This window comes from Lepisosteus platostomus, chromosome 10 (genome assembly GCF_059453375.1).
Source record: "Lepisosteus platostomus isolate fLepPlt1 chromosome 10, fLepPlt1.hap1, whole genome shotgun sequence".
In the NCBI taxonomy this organism is placed as follows: domain Eukaryota; kingdom Metazoa; phylum Chordata; class Actinopteri; order Semionotiformes; family Lepisosteidae; genus Lepisosteus; species Lepisosteus platostomus.
Genome location: NC_142620.1, coordinates 52,617,717 through 52,637,773, shown reverse-complemented (window position 1 = coordinate 52,637,773; position 20,057 = coordinate 52,617,717). Strand labels below are relative to the sequence as shown.

Here is a 20,057-nt window from a genome sequence, read left to right as displayed (position 1 = left end):
AAATGAGAGTTTACAAATGAGAGGAGGCCTTTCTGTCACCTAAATCATTTGGTTTATCGTAGCGCATCGATCTGACGATCTCGCCCAGCTGTTTCTTCAGTGTGAGGGTGTCCGCTTTGACAGCCTGGCTGGATAGTGTGTTTCAAATGCCTGCCACCCTTTGTCTAAACACGTGCCTCCTGTTGTCGGTTTTTAACGTAGTTCCCTGCAGCTTCCACTTTGTTTCACTGTTGACTTTGTGATCGCGTTTCACTGTGGACTCTGTCAGAAGTCTGCTCTTTTTTTGAGACAGATTTTGGGGAGTGATAACATAACTCCCCCGTACCTCTTTTTAATAGGCCTTCTCCCGATCGAGCAAGTGACATTTAAAAAAAACCCTGCATATTTTTTTCTTTCCCCATGTGCAGGCTGCGTATTGGCACACAGCAAGAGAACAGGTTAAATAAGTCCATGTCTGTATTTGCCATGTGAATCATCGCTGTTAACCAGCTCAGCACTGACCTCTTGGTCTTGCCCCCAGAGACTTGTTCAAACATGGCCAGGATAGGCCAGTAGGGGATATGCTGGGTGTGCAGAAAGCAGCCATCTTTGTCAGGCGCTTTCTGCAAAAGGCAGTGCTCTGAAACAGTCATCTTAAAATTTAGTGCAGGTACATGTTTTTACATGATACAGTTTTTTTTCTTTTTTGGAAGAAGTATTGAAGTTTGTTCTTGGAAGGCAGTATTCGTTATCAGAAAGGGGAGAAACACTGGTATCATCGTAGCGTGTCAAAATAGTACTATATTTAGCATGCTGTCTTGAATCAGCTGTTGTTTTGTTATATTTTATTTACCTCCAGATTGTTAATTTGTCAGCTCAATTTCTGTTAATATGGTTCAGCCCAGAAACAATTAAAATCAATAGTTGTACAAAGCTACAGACGTCTTTGACTTATAAGAAAATATTCTAAGGTTAGGTGACCTAGAAAGTTAGTTAGGTTATGTTTGCATTCTTCGAGGTGAGATTTACAAAAAGAAGATTGCCTTCTGCCTAATCTTGCGGTTGTGATCTCAAGTATCCCTTTTAAGAGCTCTTCCGCCTTTGAGAATTAACCTATTATTATAACGCCCAGTCGAGCAAAAGGCTTGTCAGCTTTTTTTTGTTCATTTCAGCAAACGCCAGAGAGCTTGCTTATGCCCTTACTGCTGTACGCTGCACCTTACAGTTTTGACTTCATGGCCCAGTGTCACCACTTATCTAGTGTTTTTCTTACTTCTACAGAAGTGCTGAAGTCCTCTTTTGCACTGTTGATTGGGGAACTGAAACGGGTTTTGTTAATCGTGTTCTTCCCCTTCTGTTACAGCTGCTCTTTCAGTGGAACTCAACATTAAAATGAGCTGTAGAGACTTTCTAATCTCTAGTGCTAAACTGGTTATACACCTTTGCCTACTAACAATACAGACTGCCCCTCCAGCGGCCATTTGTCATTTAGCAGACAGCTTGCAGTCTCAGTCAGTCTGTCAGTGACCTGAGTTTCAAATATCTTTCGAAGGCCAGAGCACGAAGCAGGGCAGTAAATTGATCAGGGTAACACGTGGCGGGACTGTGCAACGTTTATTCTCGAACCTGGAGCCTCCTGGCACCTAGCTCACCCGTTTCGTCCAAGGGTCTTCGTGTTGGATGAAGGCCACGGCACCATGGTACCAGTGAGGTTGCACAGCGCGCGCGCCGTGATGTGGGATTTCTGTTTTGGGTGAATACGGCGAACAGGCTTTCAACACCTGGGTTTAAAAGTCTGGCAGCTCCTCTAGTAACCCTCTGTCTGCAGGCAGAGCAGAGTGACATTTCCTCTTCGTTACTTGTCCGGCCGAAAAGGTCCCGTTGATGAGGCCGGCTGCCAAGGCCAGCAAGTGGGTCACCTGGGCTGCTGTAATCACCATTTTGGTCGCGGCGAGGAAAAGTGGCGGGCAGCAGTTTTTGCCAGGGCTGGCTTTGGTCGAGGGCGTAGCGCTTGCTCCTCGCTGCGGCGTGTTAGAATAATAAGCGCTAGTCAGGAAGTGCTGGTCAGTAGGGGATTTCACTCCGACTTAATTTACAGTGAGGCCAGAGCGGGGTGTCTCAGTCTCACTTCCTGCCCGGAGTCCAGCTGCCTCTTGATTGGCCTGGAGAGAGCAGTGGGTGGGGGTTGGGGGTGGGGGGGGGCCTGACATGTTTGTCTGAATGTTCTAGAATCATTAGACTTCTCCTTCTGTTAATCTTTAAACAGGAGGGCAAGTCAAACAGATCTGTATTTATAAATAGCCCGTTATCTGTGAGCACCATCTATATACAGCAGGGGAAGGCAAAACTCTGTACCTCTCAACCAAACTGCATGAGGGTTTTTCGGTACATAGCAACTGTGCGCTGTGCACACCTTCGTGGCGGGGGGGGGGATGCATTTTCATTTTCTCCCGTGGGAATTGAAATGCTTAATAGGATCTAAACCCTTATTATTTGCATTTCTGTAAGTCGTTTGCAGGCACAGTTGAAAGCTGCCATACGGTGCTTCATGTCCTGTGTCAGGATATGATTCATACCAGACAACATTTAGGATTCAGTGCATTCCTACATTTTTAATTATATGGTTGCGCTCAACCAAAAATATAACGTAAATTTTAGGAGAGATGATGGTTTTATTTTCCCTCCCTCCTTGAGACCTTTGTGGATTCACAGATCATTTGAGGCCTGAAGTGCCAGTTGCCGTGGAGTGGAGCCGGGTGCAGTGGTGCTTGTCTGAATGGCCCTCTTCCTGTGCAGAGGCGGGGGTCGGGGGTCGGGGGTCGGCCTGTGGCGGCCGGTCCTGTTTACCCGGCTGCCAGTCCGGTTGCAGGTCACTCCTCTGCCTGTCCTCTGCAGTTAACGGGCCCCCCAGGACGGGGCAGCCCAGCTCCGGTCCTCAAGGGCCGCTGTCCAGCTGGGCTCATAGGTCCCTTTAAATCTCCAGCTTCCCAAGAACAAGGAGAGGCTTCGCCTTGTCCAGTTAGGACAGTCATGAGCTCAGTGAGGTAGTTAGGGGCCCAGGTGGAAAGAAAACCAGACACCTTCTGCCTCCACCCCCCCTGGGGCTGGAGTTGTGCCCCTTGCTCTAGGAGCAGTTCCAGGTACGTTGATGGCAGGTTCAATCTGAGTCTTGTCTGGTCTCCCACTGGAAGGACCTGGGGCCGTCGGTATGTCCTGTTTTTTTTTTTAGATCTTCTGGATTGTTGTTTTTATGATCTTGGATGCTTGCTCTTATCGGTGCTGCTGTTCTTTTAGTTACTGGAGAGCCAGACCCGAGCTCTGTTTTCCTAGCGTCTTTAAATCGTGAGTGGCCAGTGGCCTGGAAACTGTGGAGACTTTAGGCCGCTTAAGTGGACAGTTCGTCCAGTTAGGAAAATAAGGCCCCAGAGTGGACAGAGGGCCAGAGCTTGGTTACCCCTGCAGTATGATGCACTGCAGGGCGTCCCAGAGAGAAGTTTTCTTTGGTTAACCAAGATACACATTAACAGCTGCAAGGCCGTTTTGTAATCAAATTTATTGCTTAACAGAAGGAGGCCGGAGGTGTGTAATTCTATGGATAGACAGAAGGGGTGATAAGCTGACCTTGTGATTCTAAAAGAAAAGGGCGCCCTTAATATACACCGTAAATATGTATTTCTTTCTACCTTCTTATTGACTTGCCTGAATGTCGTGTGGGTTTCCTTGCAGATGCATGAAGGAGTATGTGTTCCATGCTCTGTTTTAAAGATGGCCACGTGGTGTTAACTTTCACTTTCCTGCCCGAAGGCCTTGATGTGTTCGTGTGGCGCGGCTCTTCCCTGGACTGGGGGACCAGTATTCCTCAGGCGCATGTGTGTGGTGTGTTGGTGACCCCCCAATCCCCCCCCCCCCCCCCCACAGGAAATCCACTGTCCTGGTGCTCATCCTGCGGTCCTGTCCGCCGGCTGATGCCGATGCTGCAGCCGCCGGCAGCTCCGGGCTGGCGTCCCGGAGCCAGGACCGGGGGGGTGTCTAGAGGCACGTCTCCACCTCTGCGTGCCCTTTGTTTGGGGCGAACGGGAGGGAGAGAGGGAGAGAGGGAGAGAGGGAGAGAGGGAGAGAGGGAGAGAGGGAGGGAGCGAGGGCTGCAGAGGGCTGTCGGACGCCGCAGGTCTGGGTCGCTGCCGCAGCCCGGGGAGCCGAGCGACAGACCGCGCGCGGCGGCGGGTTTGACCCACTTCTCTCCTGCAGCAGTGCGCTGCCACTGCGGGCGCGGAGATGGCTGACAGGCCTTATTCCTCCTGACAGCTGGAAATGTGTGCCGCAAGGAGCCCGTTCTCCTGAGCGCACACATGTCCGCGCCGCGCTCCGGCTGCCTCCGCGGCCACGTGCCTGGGTCTGCGTCGGGTCTTCCCCCCCGTCTGTCTGGGTCGTAGACTTTACAGCACTGTCGTTGATAGGTACTGCAGGAAACCAGTTGTTTCTTTTAACTGGTGGTATGCTGTATTGGGGTATTTTTTTTAAAAGTGGGACTCAAAGTTTTTAGATCAGTTTTATACGCAGTTGCTTTTGTTTTTTTTTGTAAAAAAGGGGGCTGTTCACCTCTTTATGACAGGTGATGCATAAGTTCTTTTCCAGACCTTCATTACTTTATTAGTGCCCTATTGTTCTGCTTTGGCGCCAAGCGGGTTCCAGAGGGCTCAGTGCAGAAACGGACAGTGTTTCTGTACCAGTGCAGGTGATTGAAACGCCTAGCTCTAAATATCATGCTGAGTAAAAAAAACTCCACAGTCTGCCCCTTTCTCACATAGGAGTGATAGCCCCTACATGCCAGCCTTGTGCTGAGCCAGGCTGGAAGCCGTAGGCATTTAGCCTCAGCTCACACCCTGCAATGGATCCTGGCCTGCCTGCCTTGACATTATTTACAAGGGACTTTTGACTCCTGGCGCTGGTAGGGGAGGGGGGAGGTGGGTGGGTGGCGGAGACTTTTGATTGCTGCTGATGCAGCTAAAGCCTGTTCTGGCTCTCTGTATTTTAGGGAGACTGGTGGTGGTGGTGGGGGGGTTTATGAGGGGTTTTGTTTTGTGTCGGGTGGCTGGGGAGGGGGGGGGGTAGCGGCGATGCGTTGGCTCGCCCCTGTGCAGTGAGAGCGCTTTCTCCGGGGCCCGAATTCTTTGCCCGAGATGCAGGAGTGGTTAACTCGGCTACAGAGCGTGTCATGTCTCCTGAATGCAGGGGGGGATTCTAATGCAAATCAATATGGAAATGCCGTGGAATCCTGTATCGCGCTCTCTCCAGGGTTCCAGGTATACATGGATCACAGCCCTCCTCCTGCTTGCTCTCGGCCACGCGTGAATGCGCTGTAATGCTCGCGCGGGCTGACAAATGGCGAGGCGCTTTAAACCGGGGAGATTCATGTGTGGCGTTAATCGCCGGGATTGCAGCTGAGGAGGCAGTTTTGAAACCCGAAAAGTTCAGGCGCGGGTGGAGATGGGAAGGCACAGGCTGATTTATTGAAGCGCTAGCGCCATTGCAAGTGAATTAAATGAGCTAATCCAGTGCCTTGTGTGGTGGTTAATGTTTATTAAACAGGGGCAGCTAAGTGTAAAATTCCCCTTTCTTATATATCTAACCACTTGGGTTCAGACAGAAGCCCACAGGAAAGCCTGGCTTTCACTTCCCCTGCAGACCCAGGTACTCGAGTTTAGGCTAGCAGTCACGGTTGCTGAATACTGTTTCTAGCCCATCCCCTGGAACTGAGTGCATGATTTGCAGGACTGTAATTATCCCCCCCCCCCTCCCCCCTTTTTGAAGCGCTGTCCAGTTGCATAATCCCTAGGTTGGTACCACCTGAATCAAGAACTAGGAGCAGAGGGGCCGACCACATCATAGCTCCTGCTCGTTGCTGTTGTGAATGAAGCAGGAGCTGGGCTGTGTTGAGAGCCGTAGAGACACTGTCAGCAGCACTGCGCCGCCTGCTTTGCCAAGGACTGCGTATCAGGAGTCCAAGATCGCATCCGGTGACCTTGCACAGCAGGCGTGCATTCTCTCAGGCTTATAATTTGAGGCTGCTCAATGGTATAGGAGTACTTCGCTTTGCACTGCAGTATTGTTCTAGAATACGTTTTGCTTTCTTTGGCACCAGCAGGTGGGATGGGTTTTGGTGTGCGGTTTTATGCCGGAGGTTCTCATCCCAGAGTGTCCCAGAATTGCCTTTCCTGTAGGAGACCCACTACACCCAGCGCAGAAGCATGGCCCCCATCTGGCAGGAATTACACACCTGCAGCCCCATTGCACAGCAGATCAGGTGGAGGAGTGAGCAATTGCTTCATCAGCTGAATTAAGGGGGGACTTTAGGTCCTGTAGATCCAACTGTACAAGCCCAGAGTGGAATTTAGCCAGGACATCGGGGACAATGACCCTGCTGTTATGAAAGGTAACATGGGATCTCTAATAACCTGTTTTTAGGCTTCCTCATAGCAGGCAGGAGCTACTAGCCTACGCCGTCTGCTAGGGCAAATAAAACTGCTTCCTAAAGTGCTGTGTCCTCAGTCACATTAGTTTGAAAACTGTTTGAGGGGCGAGAGCCTGCAACAGCAGCAGTCTGCTTTTTCCTTTGAGGTCCCTCATCCCGGTACTGACCGGGTCCAGCCTTGCTTGCTTGACCTTCTGCCGAGGTTTAAGAGGGTGGTGACACTGATGATTATAAGTGGTGATGGACCAGCCATCAGCGGCATCATTATGAGCCAGTGTTATCCAGGTTTTCTTTGAAGTCTCCATGGTACCCACTGCTTCTGTCCTCCCCAGTCCCAACCAATCAGTGGGCCTAGCAATAACTCTTGTCAGAAGCATTAATCTTACCTTGAGATTAAATAAGTAAAACTGCTTTTTTGGAAAGGCACATTCAGTAGTGCACAGAAGGAGTGTTGAATATTTCCAGCCTTCTCCTTAAATCTAAATAGACCTTAATTCTACGCCACTGGAGAGAAGGACTAAATTGCCTTCTGTATTATAGCATTAAATCATCCATGTGTGGTTATGGTTTGGGACCTGTGAAAGCAAATACAGTACAATTTTGCATAAATTATTTTGATTTAAAAATAAAAAGCCTTCAAAACATAGACAATTTGATTTAGTAACATTGCAACTAGTGCTGTTTGTAGAGGTTTTCAGCAGGAAATCACTCATTTTCTCTGCTGTTGAGTGCGCATCTTCAGACTTCAAATTCTGTAATTTGTAAAAAAAAACACATCTTTGTGTTTTTCTTTTCTTTTGTGTTTATTACCCCTCCCTTTTCTCTGCGCTTTGCATGATCCAGATTTTTGTAGCTGTTTACACAGGAACAGAAGCAAATGCACCTACACGCGCTCTGTCTCTCACAGACACGAACTCACACCCACACACACACATGCTCAGCCTTTCTCCCACACACAAAACACACACACACACACTCTCTCTCTCTCCGAATCTCGAATCTGGCAGGGTCAGGCTGTAAAACCCATAGCTGTGATGAGATTGCAGATCATGGTTGTGCTCTGGTTTAGCAGAAGTGCTGACTTGGGGGAGGGGGGTGGTGATCAGACTGGTTGTGTCAGGATTATATGGAAGCTGCATGGAGGTCTTTTAGGCCCTTCTTGTTCGTGCATATTGAAATGATTTATTATATTCCAGTCTCTGGTCTGACGCGGTGGTGATGACACTGTGGCTCCCATGAGACGATCTCTATTGATCAGGAGGGCCAAAAAAGCTGGTCGTTCTTGCTTCTCCTTTTTTTTTTACTTCTCCCAGTGCATGCCTTTGTTTCAGTGTCTGAAAGTGGGCTGGGTGTTTTATCTAATTCCACCCTCCCTTTACTGCAGTGCTACCTTGGGGCATCTAGTGCATCTCTCTGCTCCCTGCTCTGGGGGCAGATCTGTCTGGCTCAGATGCCACCTTCCTGCTCGGCTCTGCTTGTTGTGTGTCCTCTTTATACCCTTGGATTGTGCATTTTGCAGTGTTTTGCTTGTTTATCTTTTCCTTTCTTTCTCCCAACGTTTAAAAACAAATTGGTAGCTGTTGTTTCACAGGTGATAAATTTTGCCCTCTACTTTCCAGTAGCTCTCACCTGAGCTAACATCTCCACCCCAGCCCTCCCCCCCTCCTCGCCAGTGTCTCTGACAGCCTCTCTGTCTGCCTCTTCTGTCCTTTTCCCCACCCAGTCTCCCACTGTCTGGCTCCCTTAATCATTCCCTTCCTCTGTCACCCCCCTCCTCCCTTCTTCCCATATTACTTTGTTCTGAATCTCCTCTCCTCTCCACTGCTGTCTTACTCTCATTCAAGAGTTCTTCCAGGCACTGTCAGCTAAAGCAGCATTACAACTCGACCCATCCCTTCGCCTCCGTTTCAATGACACAGTGTCTGCAGTGAAGCCCCATTACAAGCTGAGTTGCATAGATATTTGTCTAATGCACCAGAGAGAGACAGAGAGAGAGAGAGAGAGTCTGAAGCGTCAGGCGCATTTTTTTTTCGTGCAGCGGGCATAGCAATGAGAGTGTCTGCCAGAGGAAAAAAAAAAAGATCGATATGAGACGACCCCGTTGATTGGTCCCTCTGCCCAGACGCTCTCTGCAATGGAGCTTCTGATTGGCTGCAGACGCGTACCATGCGCAGCAGCAGCTGCATGTGGAGAAATGCCCTTTCTCTCTTTTTCTTCTTTCTTCCCCCCCCCCCCACCCCAAACCTCTACAATGGCTGCAGACTCCCGTGAGCCGCCAGCTCTGTACTGCCGCCTGGACCGGGGGCTTTCCTGCTTCTACTTTAGATAACAGGTCTACAGCGTAGTCTGCAGCACAGCCAGCCTCATCTGCTCCGAGGACGTGCTACAGGGAGGCTCAAACTGCCGAGAAGCCGACTTCCCTGCCTGCATGCCCGTCTGCTGCTGCTGCTCTCTCTCTCTTTCTCCTGCTTCACTTCATCTTTTTACTTCTCTTGCCTTTCTCTCTCTCTCTCTCGCTCTGTATCTGTAAAATGTTATCTTTCTTTGTGGACCTTTGCCGCCGATCCGTAGTTGCCTGAAACGACCCGACTGCTGCCAGGGCCTGTTTTGATTGATTTTTTTTTTATTTCTTACACTCTTCGTTGTCTTTCCACAACAGATTGCTGACGGGAAAACAAAAAGGGAAAAATCGGAAGAGAGAAAGTCAGAAGAAAGAAAAAAAAAAAAGAAGTGCCTTCTCCAAAAACGGCAACAGTCACAACTGCCTGCGCCATACAGCTCTCCCGTCTCTCCTGGCCTCCCAATTTTTAGTACCTTTTTTTTTCCCCCTCTGTGTGCGTGTGTTCAGTTGGAGAATTTGGCCTCGTTTTGCAACCATCTTCTCGGCCAGACAGAGAAGTCATCCCTTCTGCCTCTGGCTTCGTTTCTCCTCCTTCTGCTGAATCCAGAATCCAGCGTTAGAAGACTTAAAAAAAAAAATCATTCTTACTGGACTGCCTCATCTCTTTTTTTTGTTGTTGTTGTTGTTGATCATTTTTAAAAATATAAATATATATTTTTTCCTCCCCGATTCTCCTACCGGGAAGGAGAACAAAGTTGTTTTTGGCTGTTATCGTAGCACTCCCTATTCCCAACCCTTAACCACTCCCGACAACCCCCACCCCCCCCCCCCCCTCCACCCCACTCCTCTCCAGCACGCCAGCCCTGCTTTTCTGGGAATTATTTTTGGTTTCGGTGTTTTTGGACCGCGATTCCGCTAAGGGAGTTTTTGTGGGTTAAAAAAAAACCAACTGGAAGACAGTAAAAAAAAAAAGATCTAGAGGAGATTCGGAGAGACTCCTGGTCGTCCGGGCCCCAGACAGTCCTCCGGCCAGCCAGTCGGGCACACAGGCACGAGGAGGAAGACCGCACTGCTGGGACAGGGAAGCCGGGGGTTTTATTAACCCTCCTTGTTCTTTCCCTCTCTGTCACCAAGGTTATCAAGGTGGGGAGGGGGGGGCCTTGATCCCGGAACCACCCCAGCTCCTCCACGGAGCATGTGGGAGTGACTCCACCGTAACTTTCCCGGGATGCACTTTTTCGAAAGAGCTGGGCTCTGCGTTTTAATCCTCTCGGGAGATTTTATCTGTGACCAGTAGAACTGGGATACAGCACGCATTTCAGAAGAGGAAAAATCTATATATTTTTTTAACCAAAGTGTGAAAATACAGGCAACAGGTCATTTCTTCTGAAAGACTTTGCTGTTTTTGTTTTTTTTTTAACCTGACAGTATTTTTGGCTTTCCTGGCTTGTCGAGAGGGGGGCTCATCGATTCGGTCCCCTCCCTGCTCTTGGGGCAGCGCTTGCCACTGCAGTCCCGTACTATGGCTGTGAATGTAGCCATGGGCCGTGACACAAAATGGCTGACGCTGGAAGTTTGCCGGGAATTTCAGAGGGGCACCTGCTCCCGCTCGGACGCCGAGTGCAAATTCGCCCACCCGTCGCGGAGCTGCCACGTGGAGAACGGGCGAGTCATCGCCTGCTTCGACTCGCTCAAGGTAAGAGGAGCCCGTCTCTGCCCCCCGCGCCTCTCGGTTCTGCAAACGCACGCACAGACGCGCGTGCACACACACACACACACACACACACACACACACACACACTCGCTCACGCACCCTGCCCTTCAGCCACATCCTTCTGGACGCCTGCGTCCCTCCCTGCGTCCGCCACGGTGACTCCTGACGCGCCTGGGCAGCCAGGTGGGGGAGAGCAGCAGCGCGGGGGCTCTGTCCTCCTTCGCCTCACGCGCTTCAGAATCATAAAGACAGTGTCCTTTAGAAAAATGTGAACCGCAGTCAGCATGTGTGCAAATGTATCGCAACAGTTCCATGTTGTCATTTTGTTTCTTGACCGTGCGCTCCTTCTTTTTTTTTTAATCTGTGTAGTGATCTGGCAGGGCAACTTGCCAGCTTTGGCCATTTCAGGCATTGAGCTTTTAAGACTTTGCACACGCAGGGAGGTTGGCCAAGGGGGCGCTTGTTGAGCCAGGTGAGGCACGGCTGATGTGGGTCACAGGAAATCGGGGTCGGCCTCGGATCGCACCGGTTGAGAAGCCTCGTCCTGCAGTGCACGCAGGGGTGCCCTGTTGAAGCCCAGACCCCCTTTTTTTTTTTGGTTGCACTTGACAGCGCCGCAGACTTAATTCAAGTCTGCGTGGACAGGCTGAAATACAAAGCCAGGCTGTTAGCCGTCCCACGAGGCCCGGGATTTGCAAACTGCTGAATCACATCGTGCCCAGTGATGTCAGCGATGACTCTGCATCTCGCAGTTTGCACTCTTCCCTATCCTCATCTTCTCCGGCGTCACCGTCTGAATGAATAATAGCCGTAACAGTAAAAGAAAAAAGCCCTTTATTGTCAAAACTAAACTGCTTGAGTTAATGTATTGGTCTAGCAGTTTTTTTCATTCTTAAATAATATTCTGGCAGGTACCACTGCTCTTAAGTTAAGGCCTCAATGTTTATTGCCAGTCGGGCTATATGATGTCTTTTTGCCTTTTCCCTTCTCCCGGTGAACATAGGCTTATATTCATGAGAAGATGGGCTGTTTTGAATCTACGCATCTCCAAGGGGGAAGATTAAAAAAAAAAGGTCATGGTTCTTTAAGAGGTACTGGCGAAGGGACCACCTTGTTTTGTGTGGTGTACAGGCCTGGCTGCTGAAACCTGTGGCATGAACGGAAAAGGACACGAGTGCCCTTGGTGTACGTGGACTTCGTACGTGGAGCTCCAGCCCCCTTCTGTATTGCGAGATGAATGTTATTGTGAAACACTTGGCTTTAGCACCAGGCAGAACATGTGTCTGCTCGTCTCCAGAAAGAGACAAGGGATCTACTGTCTCTGCGAACCAGCTGTCACGTTGGTAATAAATGATTAGTTTTCTGGTGGTCTGTGTCTTAATGCCGTGTGCTCTCTCCGTGTTCATGCGTAGGTTTTTGCTGCATCCATAAAGTTTCGTCGGTCCATTCACTGTTCCGTGTGCCCTCTGCTTCCGGTGTAGGCTCCATCCTGTTACTGGCCTTCCCAGAGTGTGGGTCGTTCTGATAATGGATGGATGGCGTCTATTAAGAGCGACAGCAAGAGAGGGAATAGGTCAAGCTTTCGGCAATCGAAATAGAAATCTGACAAGCAACAAAAACCCTCCTATTTCATAGCTCATTAGTCCATTCCCACCTGGAATTATTAAACCTTTTCCTGATGGAAATGACCGTAAAAGCACCATTCCAAGATCCTGCACTTTGAAGTGACCGGCCTTCTAGCTTCATCCTGATTTTTTTTTTTTTTTTTTAAAGCTGTGCTCGCATGCCTTTTGTGCTAAAAATGAAAATGCTCTCTAAAACTTTGTGATGGCTTTGGGTTCCCATGGTCGTGTACTGCATCACCTGCGCCTCGTGAATCCAAAGCTATAACCCTGATCAGCAAGACTGTGGCTACAAGGCTGCCTGTCTCAGGTGTAGTTTCTCAATTGGCGTAGGTTTACAGTTTTTGCGGTAATAACAGAACAGCTGTCCATTACAAATAATCCTCACTGCAGTGGTAGTCAGTCTGCATGGAAGTATTCATTTACTTTTCTATATTGCCCTTAATTTATCTGGCAGTTTTTGTGAAACAACCAGATTCTACCGCTTCATCCTCTGGAGAGCAGTGACTTGAGTTGTTAATCGTCTGCAACAGCCAGTGGGTATTACTCGTCTGGCTGTGTATGTCTGTCAAGAGTAGCCAGTCTCTTTACAGCCCTTTTTGGGCAAATAATTAGTGTAGGAAAGAACAGCATGGAGACGACTGAGGAAAGAGCAATTCATGGTTTGACTTTTTTTGCTGATCTCAGCCAGTTGTGTAGCTGTGCTGTATTTCACGCAGGTGTTACTCTCTTGAGTTTGACACGGTGGTACAGGTCATCTCAAAATCGGAGAAATGGCAGCCTATTGTACATTATGTTTGTAGATGTTCCTTCTTTTCCTTTTGGCAGTGCTGTATTTGAATATGGGCTTATGGGGAGAGCAGAGCACTTTTTTTGTGGCGCTGCCTTAGGGCAGAAGTCCTCATTTCCGACCGTTGTCCTGGAAGACACGGCAGGTGCATAAGACTTCATCATAATACCCAAGATGTGCGTTAGCAACAGGCATAGCATGCGTCAGGGTTGGGTGTTGATCGGTGTTCGCGTGCCATGCGGAAAAAGTATCAGAATGGATTATAAATTGTTATTATAAGGTCATATGCAGCCTCTGTGAAGGTGCTATGCAAAATACAAATGGTTGGAAATCTGCATAGCTAGTGGCGTCACAGTAGCTTTCAGGCCAGGCCTTCCTCATTACCCTGGTAATATATGTACGTCCTTGTACAACACTGGGAGGAAATTGATCCCAGGCAGGCGGCCTGTTTTGCCATCTCCTCCTAATTGGCGTTTGGGGCGATAGCGGTGACGTGTCCTTTTTCGGAGGTGTTGCTGGCGCGGCCTGTGATGCGCGCTGGCGTCTGTCGTTGTCGCCTTCGTGAAGAGGCCCGCTGGAGGCAGTTAACCTTTCGGCAAGGGGGAAGAACATGAATTATACGGCCCTCTTTGTGGAGCTGCAATGACGGGAAATTGATTCTAATGAAACTCAGTAGACAGAAGCTTTCAGGCGAGATCTGCAGTGAGCCTGGATTTGACAGGGCCGAATCCATTATTGTGGTTGGGGACTTAATTATTTATAGTTCACTGCTGATGAGGCAGAGGAAGACATGGAGATTTGTTCAGATGCTCTGAACTTTTCTGTATAAGCACGTTTTGCAGTTCTGAAGGCTGTGGTACTAAGGCACACTACAGTCGTGGCAGGCTGTAGTGGTTTAGTACAATACAACTGATTCTACAGCTGTCAGACACTGCATTTACAATGCATTGTCTGATTTCTTACTGTGATTGGCTTGGGGACTGTGCCAGATATATTGTACTCCAGAGATGTTTCTGAGACACCTACACACTAGCAGTTATTTACTCAAGTGCGGGGGAAATTATTACATGATGTAATACTTCACCAAAAAGCAATGTGCCATTAAAGCTGCATTATTTTGTTAAGGCTGTAGATGATTTTGACACATATTTATGATTAGATACTTATATTGTAGTAACGCGTTACATCTTCAATGGCGTTGAAGTGATCTGATCTAGAAGGGGCCTTAATGCATGGAGGCCCAAAAGCCTGTTGCTGTCTTTTCGGGGCTTAGAACATCTTTTTTTTTTTTTTTTTTAAACTGTGAAGTCATTATAACTTGAATTTTAATGCTGTGGAGAGTTAAGTCCATGAACCACACTTCTAACATGGAATGCAGCAGCTTAATTTCATTCAAGTACAAAAACCTCGTCAGGTGTCAATGATGCCCTTATTGCGTCTCTAATTTCGCAGGATAGAACTTTGCGTGTGTGTGTAGGGGGGGTTTAATTAGTGAAATGTCCAAATATTTTTTTAGATATAGATGCATTGACTAAAAAGAATGAATCCCCCATGAAGGTATCTGGCAGAGTGATTCCGGAGAGTGCCTTCCCCACAGGCAGGGTCCGCTCAGCGCAGAGTTGGGTGTGTGTGTATGTGTGCTTAGCCTTGCTTTCCTGTGATGTATAATTACTCCGGGCGGGTTGGTGTATGGATTGAAGTCTTTATTCACTTTCCGTCTCTCGCGCAATCTAATATTGCTTTCAGCAGCTGAGGACGACGCATGAAATCCTCTTGTAGCTCTTGTGTTTCCATGGCTACCGGGAGGAGATCCCTGACCTAATCTGCTATACTTGACATGACTGACTGCTTTTAATTTCTTTCGGCATTGGAAAAATAAAAGTGTCGGCGAGGAGTTGGAACGGTTTCAAAATTTCGTCCTCTACCTTAATTTTTCCTGGGACGAGTTATTCTTAAAGTTGGAAATCACTAGGATCCGTTTTGTTCTCGTTGCAGCCGGGCTGTTTGTTTAGTCGCTTTTGGTCAAGACTTTTTTTTTTTTTTTTTGCATGTTTAACATCTTTGTTGGCTTATTCATCTCCATGTTTTTTTCCTGTTCGGTTTTTTGGTAGACTTTAGGAGCGCGTTACCTGTGTGGTTCACCTGTGTGGTAAACCCATTTTTGATGTGCTGTACTGCGTAACAGTAGAATAACGGAATCTAAAGCAAAAAGCCTCATGCAGGGACTTTTGGGGAATATTGACTGAGCACCATGGGTCATCAGCGGAGTACGTTGCTTAACTGCCTGTGGCCTGTTTATCTCTCTCTGTGGCGCACTGCAACAGTTTTTCCAAGTGCCAGCCTGCGAGCCGTTCGTTTATACCCCTGGCTCCGATTTGTTGTTGCCTAGTTTGAGGTCCAGTCCTCTTGGCATTGAAGGTCACGAGTCTGCTCTGCCTCTCCTTGACCACGAGAAAGCTTTCCTGTTCTGTGCTGACAAATGCAGTCTAGCCTTTCCTTGACAGGGAGCCACTCCCTTCAACTCCGTACTGCATTCTGCACGGCGTAGATTTTGATACCCGATGGTTGGACGAAAGGCTGTGGAGGCACTAGGTGAGGCTACACAGGGTAAAGACTCTTGGGGAGTACGGGTTTATTAGCCGCAGTTCCCTGGGCTCCTATGTGGGTGATGCAACGTGCGCAGTGCGAGGCATGTTTGCCGTTGTGTTGGAGACCGTAATGCCCAGGGATCGCATTATCTGAATGGGTACAGTTTTCAAGAACGGCGAGGATGATCAGCTCCTGCAGAGGCTTCTTTTTTCATTTCCAGCTGAAACTGGGCACTTCTGCGTAGGCCACAAAAAAAAAAAGCTGCTCTGCGTAGAAGGAGCATATATTGTCTAAATCCCGGTGGGCCGAGATCGATCAGTCACCAGTTCAGCCTCATTTCGTTCTGGTATTATGATGGAGAGTGCTTTACAGCCATTGCAATTGCAATTAGCGCCCCTCTGTTTTGTGCGGCCTGCGGGACCTGTGCAGGTATGTGCAGCCTTTGGAAAAGTGTGCTGCAGCTGGTAGAGTCCCAGCCTGCCCATTTGAGTCAGGCTCAAATGACTCTGTGAACTGTGACAGTCTTCTTGACCACCCTCTTTCTGCTGCAGACCTGGCAGTGTTACAGCCCTGTAAAGTCAGCAAGTAATAGCTATTATGTTGAAAATATACCTGTTTTGTGAATTAGGTAAGGAAGCCACATGTTTAGGCTGAGTAAGTCAAAACAATAAAATAAAAAATAGTTTGTTTGAGGAAAACAAACCCTTTTAAATAGTCCTGGCACAATTGTTTTGAATGCCTGAAAGTTTTTTTTTTAGTCTTCAAATTCATTGTCTGACAGCTGCTGTATCAGGTCTAGTGCTTCACTTGTCAGTGCCCCAGGGAGTTGATCCACATAGATTACAACATTTCAAACTTATTTTTTTTTTGTCAGTACTTAGTACTGTGTAGAATGTGCTATACATAATGTATATAATGTACCCTCTGTCAGTAGGGTCACTGTGAGGTGAAATAGATTGTGTTGTTGTAGCTGATGGCCTACAGTGGTGGTTTCTGTTTGCTGGTTAACAAACTGCTGGTTGATTTGTATAAATGACCTGGCGCGATCCTGTTGAGATTTAGTGTGATTTAGTATTTGGCAGTTCATCTCATTCCTTGCTCGATTTGAATGGAACAGATTATGTTCAAGCAAAGTGAGGGCATATGGTGGTAGTAAGGATACATTGAAAGATCATTTGAAAAGTGAGCCAAAAATTAGAATTAAAGTATTTGAAGGACTTAAGGAATTATTTTATAAGGCTGGGCGGTGACGATGGGGTCTTGGGTGTCTGGATCTCCAGATAACCTCTTGAAACCCAGCACAACATTTCAGATTTGCTTTGAGGTATGCTGCAAGCAGTGTTAAAAAAAAACTGGCAGCTGAGGTAGATTTCACCAAGATTTCACTGTGACACTGGAGCGCTGCAATCCTGACCTGTGAAACAACAGGGAGCCCAACTCTCCCATTAATAAATACCCTTTCTAAGGGTCGCGATGCTACATGAGATGCAAGTGAGACTGTTTGACAAAAGGCAGCTCGCAGGAGCAGTGTGATAGGTAACCAGATAACTCCTTGCCAGTTACGTTGCGCTTTACATACAAGAGGGGACCCACTTCAGTTTCCAGTGGGGAAGGTGGCGGTGCCATCCGAGTGACACATGGCAGTGGCCCCCACTTCTCCCAGATGGAAAAGTGAAAATCTGTCTCACCAGTTGAATTAAGGGAGAACTTTAGGGATGCCAGACTGTGCAAAGTCTAGACTGGAAATTAGCCAGAACACTGGCTAATTAACACCCCTGCTCTTGTGAACAGCGCCATGAGATCTTGAGCGACAGAATAGCAAGGACCTGGGTTTAATGCCTCATCTGAGGGACAGTACCCCACTGCAGCACAGTGTTCCCTGTTACCATTGTGAGCAACTGGTTTGGCAATTCTGGGACGGAGTGAATGGCGCCACCTACTGGTGTAGTGTGGCACCTCCGCTTTCTGATGCGAAGGTTGGTTATCTCAGCATAACTAGTTTCGTCCTGTGCCTTTGGAATGCGGGATCTGAGCTCGGTTCCTTGAGGAGAGACTGTTGTTAAGACCTGCTTTAACCTGTGCATGTCCATTGTTACCCTTGGCCAGGGGTGACTGGTGAGGTGAAAATACACCACATTGTGGCTTACAGAGAGACCCTGCTGATCTTGTTCTATTGAAGAAGAGGACATACAAAGCTGTGCTATGTGCAAGCCCCTATAACTGCAAACTGTTTAAAGAGTCCTGGGAGTTTCAAATTAAAATGGCTTATTATTGGCTCAGAGCTCAAATAAGAGTCTGATTTTTTTTTTAGAAGAAAGGAAGAAGCATGGGCTTCTGTCCCAGCCTCGACTGCGGTGGAAGATAAGTCTTTAGACTGACTCCCAAAGGGATCAAGGTCACAGCCTTAACACATAACAATCAAACAGGCAGGTTTTTTTTTAAACTGTTTTTTTCCCAAGGACTTGCTTTCTTTGGCACTCAAGTCAAGTGCATTCATCTAAAAACAAAAGCAGCTCAATTTCTGTTTGAACTTCCTCTCTACAGAGAAGATAACAGCAGCTCCGTGTTGTGAAACGCGTTTTGGAGTTTTCAGACAAACCTTTTGTTATATTTATAAACTGGGGTGGGGGGGGTCTCAAACTCAGTTCCTCGAAGGTCCAGGAGTGTCTTCTGCTTTTTGTCCTCCCCAAACTCTTGAGTTGCTTATTTAATAAAATGCAGCATTTTAGCACTTCTGACCAGACTCTTGAGGTGTTTTACAGCAGTACCTGGGGAGCCTGAATGAAGTGAGCGATTTTGAGTCATCAGCTGTAAGAGACAAACATCCTTCACGTGGCTAACAAGGCAATTAGGCTAATTATTTAATAGGAACGAGGGAAGATGTGTTCCATGCTGAGAAGAGAAGGAAAGAAGCGTTTCTGCTGTGGACCCTTCTTCAGGCGTCGCACCTAAACCTTCACTTGTTCCTTTGCAGCTGACGCATGCTGACGCAGCTCCCTGCTGGAACTTAATTATTGAATAGACATCCTGCCCTGAATCATGAACCAGAAGACACAGGGCCCACCTAGGAGCTGTTGGAAAGTCAAAGTCATGTTATGAATGTTAGAAATGTGAGCTGTGCTTTAAGTATGGCGTCAGTGTCGGCACTAAAATGAAAAGGCCGCGCAGAAGCGCCGGAGCCGCAAGATGTAAGCTTATATTAAGTTTCAGCTAAAGAAGGTTTCTTTTCATTTGATAAACGGTCGGATGCAACCTTGGCCCATTTACAAGATGGAAGCAAGAACGTTTTTTCTCATTCTTCTGGCCACTCAGGCCAAATAAACTCCGCAGGTAGAATAAAGAGAGCTTGTGATTTCTTTGTTTCAGGTGCATTGGAGGACTCTGCTCGGCACTCTTACTGGGGTGTACCCGTTTTCTTCTTAAAAGAATAACCTTCGAAAAGTCTGCAAATGATAAACTAGTACTAATCTCACAAGGCCCTTATTTACAGTGCATTCCAGTACTGGATTATTACCGGTAAGGGTCTGCTTTTAACTGCTGTGGAAGATGTCCCATACAGTACTGTATTGCAACGGGTGATGCTTTAGTTAATTTGTATAAAAAAGGGCTTAGTCAATGATATGTTAAATGAGGGTGATATAATGTTATTAAAGCACCTACACATACTGTACATGGTCGTGCTCATCCTAATCCTAAAATTAACTCCATCATTATCACTACTGAATATCCGTGGATCCTTTATTAATTATTACGTAGACACCCATTTGATGGTAACTTAACTGATATTCTGTTAAGTCTTTTATAGAAATTAACTCTACCCTGACAATGTCATGCTCTTCATACTGCAATCTCTGGCACAGTCTGTTGAATACGTAGATGTAAACAAATTGTTCTGTGAGGATGTAAGTCCTGCCTGCCATGCATGCCAAATTAAAAACAGAATTAAGTCTCTTAGCTGGCTTTGAAAGATGGTTAATCCGATGTGTTCCCTTCTTTTCTCCGCCCTTCTCCTTTCTGCAGTTACATACAGTAGTACTTTTTCACCTTCGACAGAGAGTGAATTCCCAGGCCAGCCCCGGTGTACATCTGCACCAGTGCTTTTCTGTCCTGGTCCTGGGAGTCTCTGTGTTTTCTGGTTTCCATCCCAATTGGACTCTTAATCACTAAAGGCTCACAGAACGTCTTGCGTGACTCAGTCATCATTCTTTGATTTCATAAATACTCTGCTGCAGGTGTATTGTTGATAAGGAACTAAGGAACTAGGGAAACAGGTCTCCATCTGCTCTCTCTGGCTTGCCTGTTAAGTGCTTGCTGGCTTATTTTCGTCCCTAAGCAGCTCTTAAAATGTGACCAATTAATGGTGTCCAGACACAGGTGGGAGTGACACTGTGTCTGACAACTCTTCCGAAAAAAGCCGCTCCGTTACGTATATTCCTCACACCTGAATGGTGAATGGTGTTAAACTGGGAAACTGGATTAATCAAGATCAAGATTAATTAATTAATAATTCCTTACACTTATAGAGTGAGTGCTTTACAGGTAATAGGGAC

General features: G+C 47.5%; 1 protein-coding gene across 11 annotated transcripts in view; it reads left to right on the top strand.

Annotated features, from left to right (window-relative positions):
* The window catches only part of mbnl3 (muscleblind-like splicing regulator 3), a 54,897-nt gene that overhangs the window by 9,344 nt on the left and 25,496 nt on the right, over nucleotides 1-20,057 (top strand). For all 11 annotated transcript variants that reach the window (XM_088597160.1, XM_088597161.1, XM_088597167.1 and 8 more), the window contains exon 2: nucleotides 9,111-10,488. In XM_088597160.1, the coding sequence (XP_088453286.1) occupies nucleotides 10,315-10,488 (174 nt within the window). In that variant the 5' untranslated portion in view covers nucleotides 9,111-10,314. The remainder of the gene's footprint in view (nucleotides 1-9,110; nucleotides 10,489-20,057) is intronic.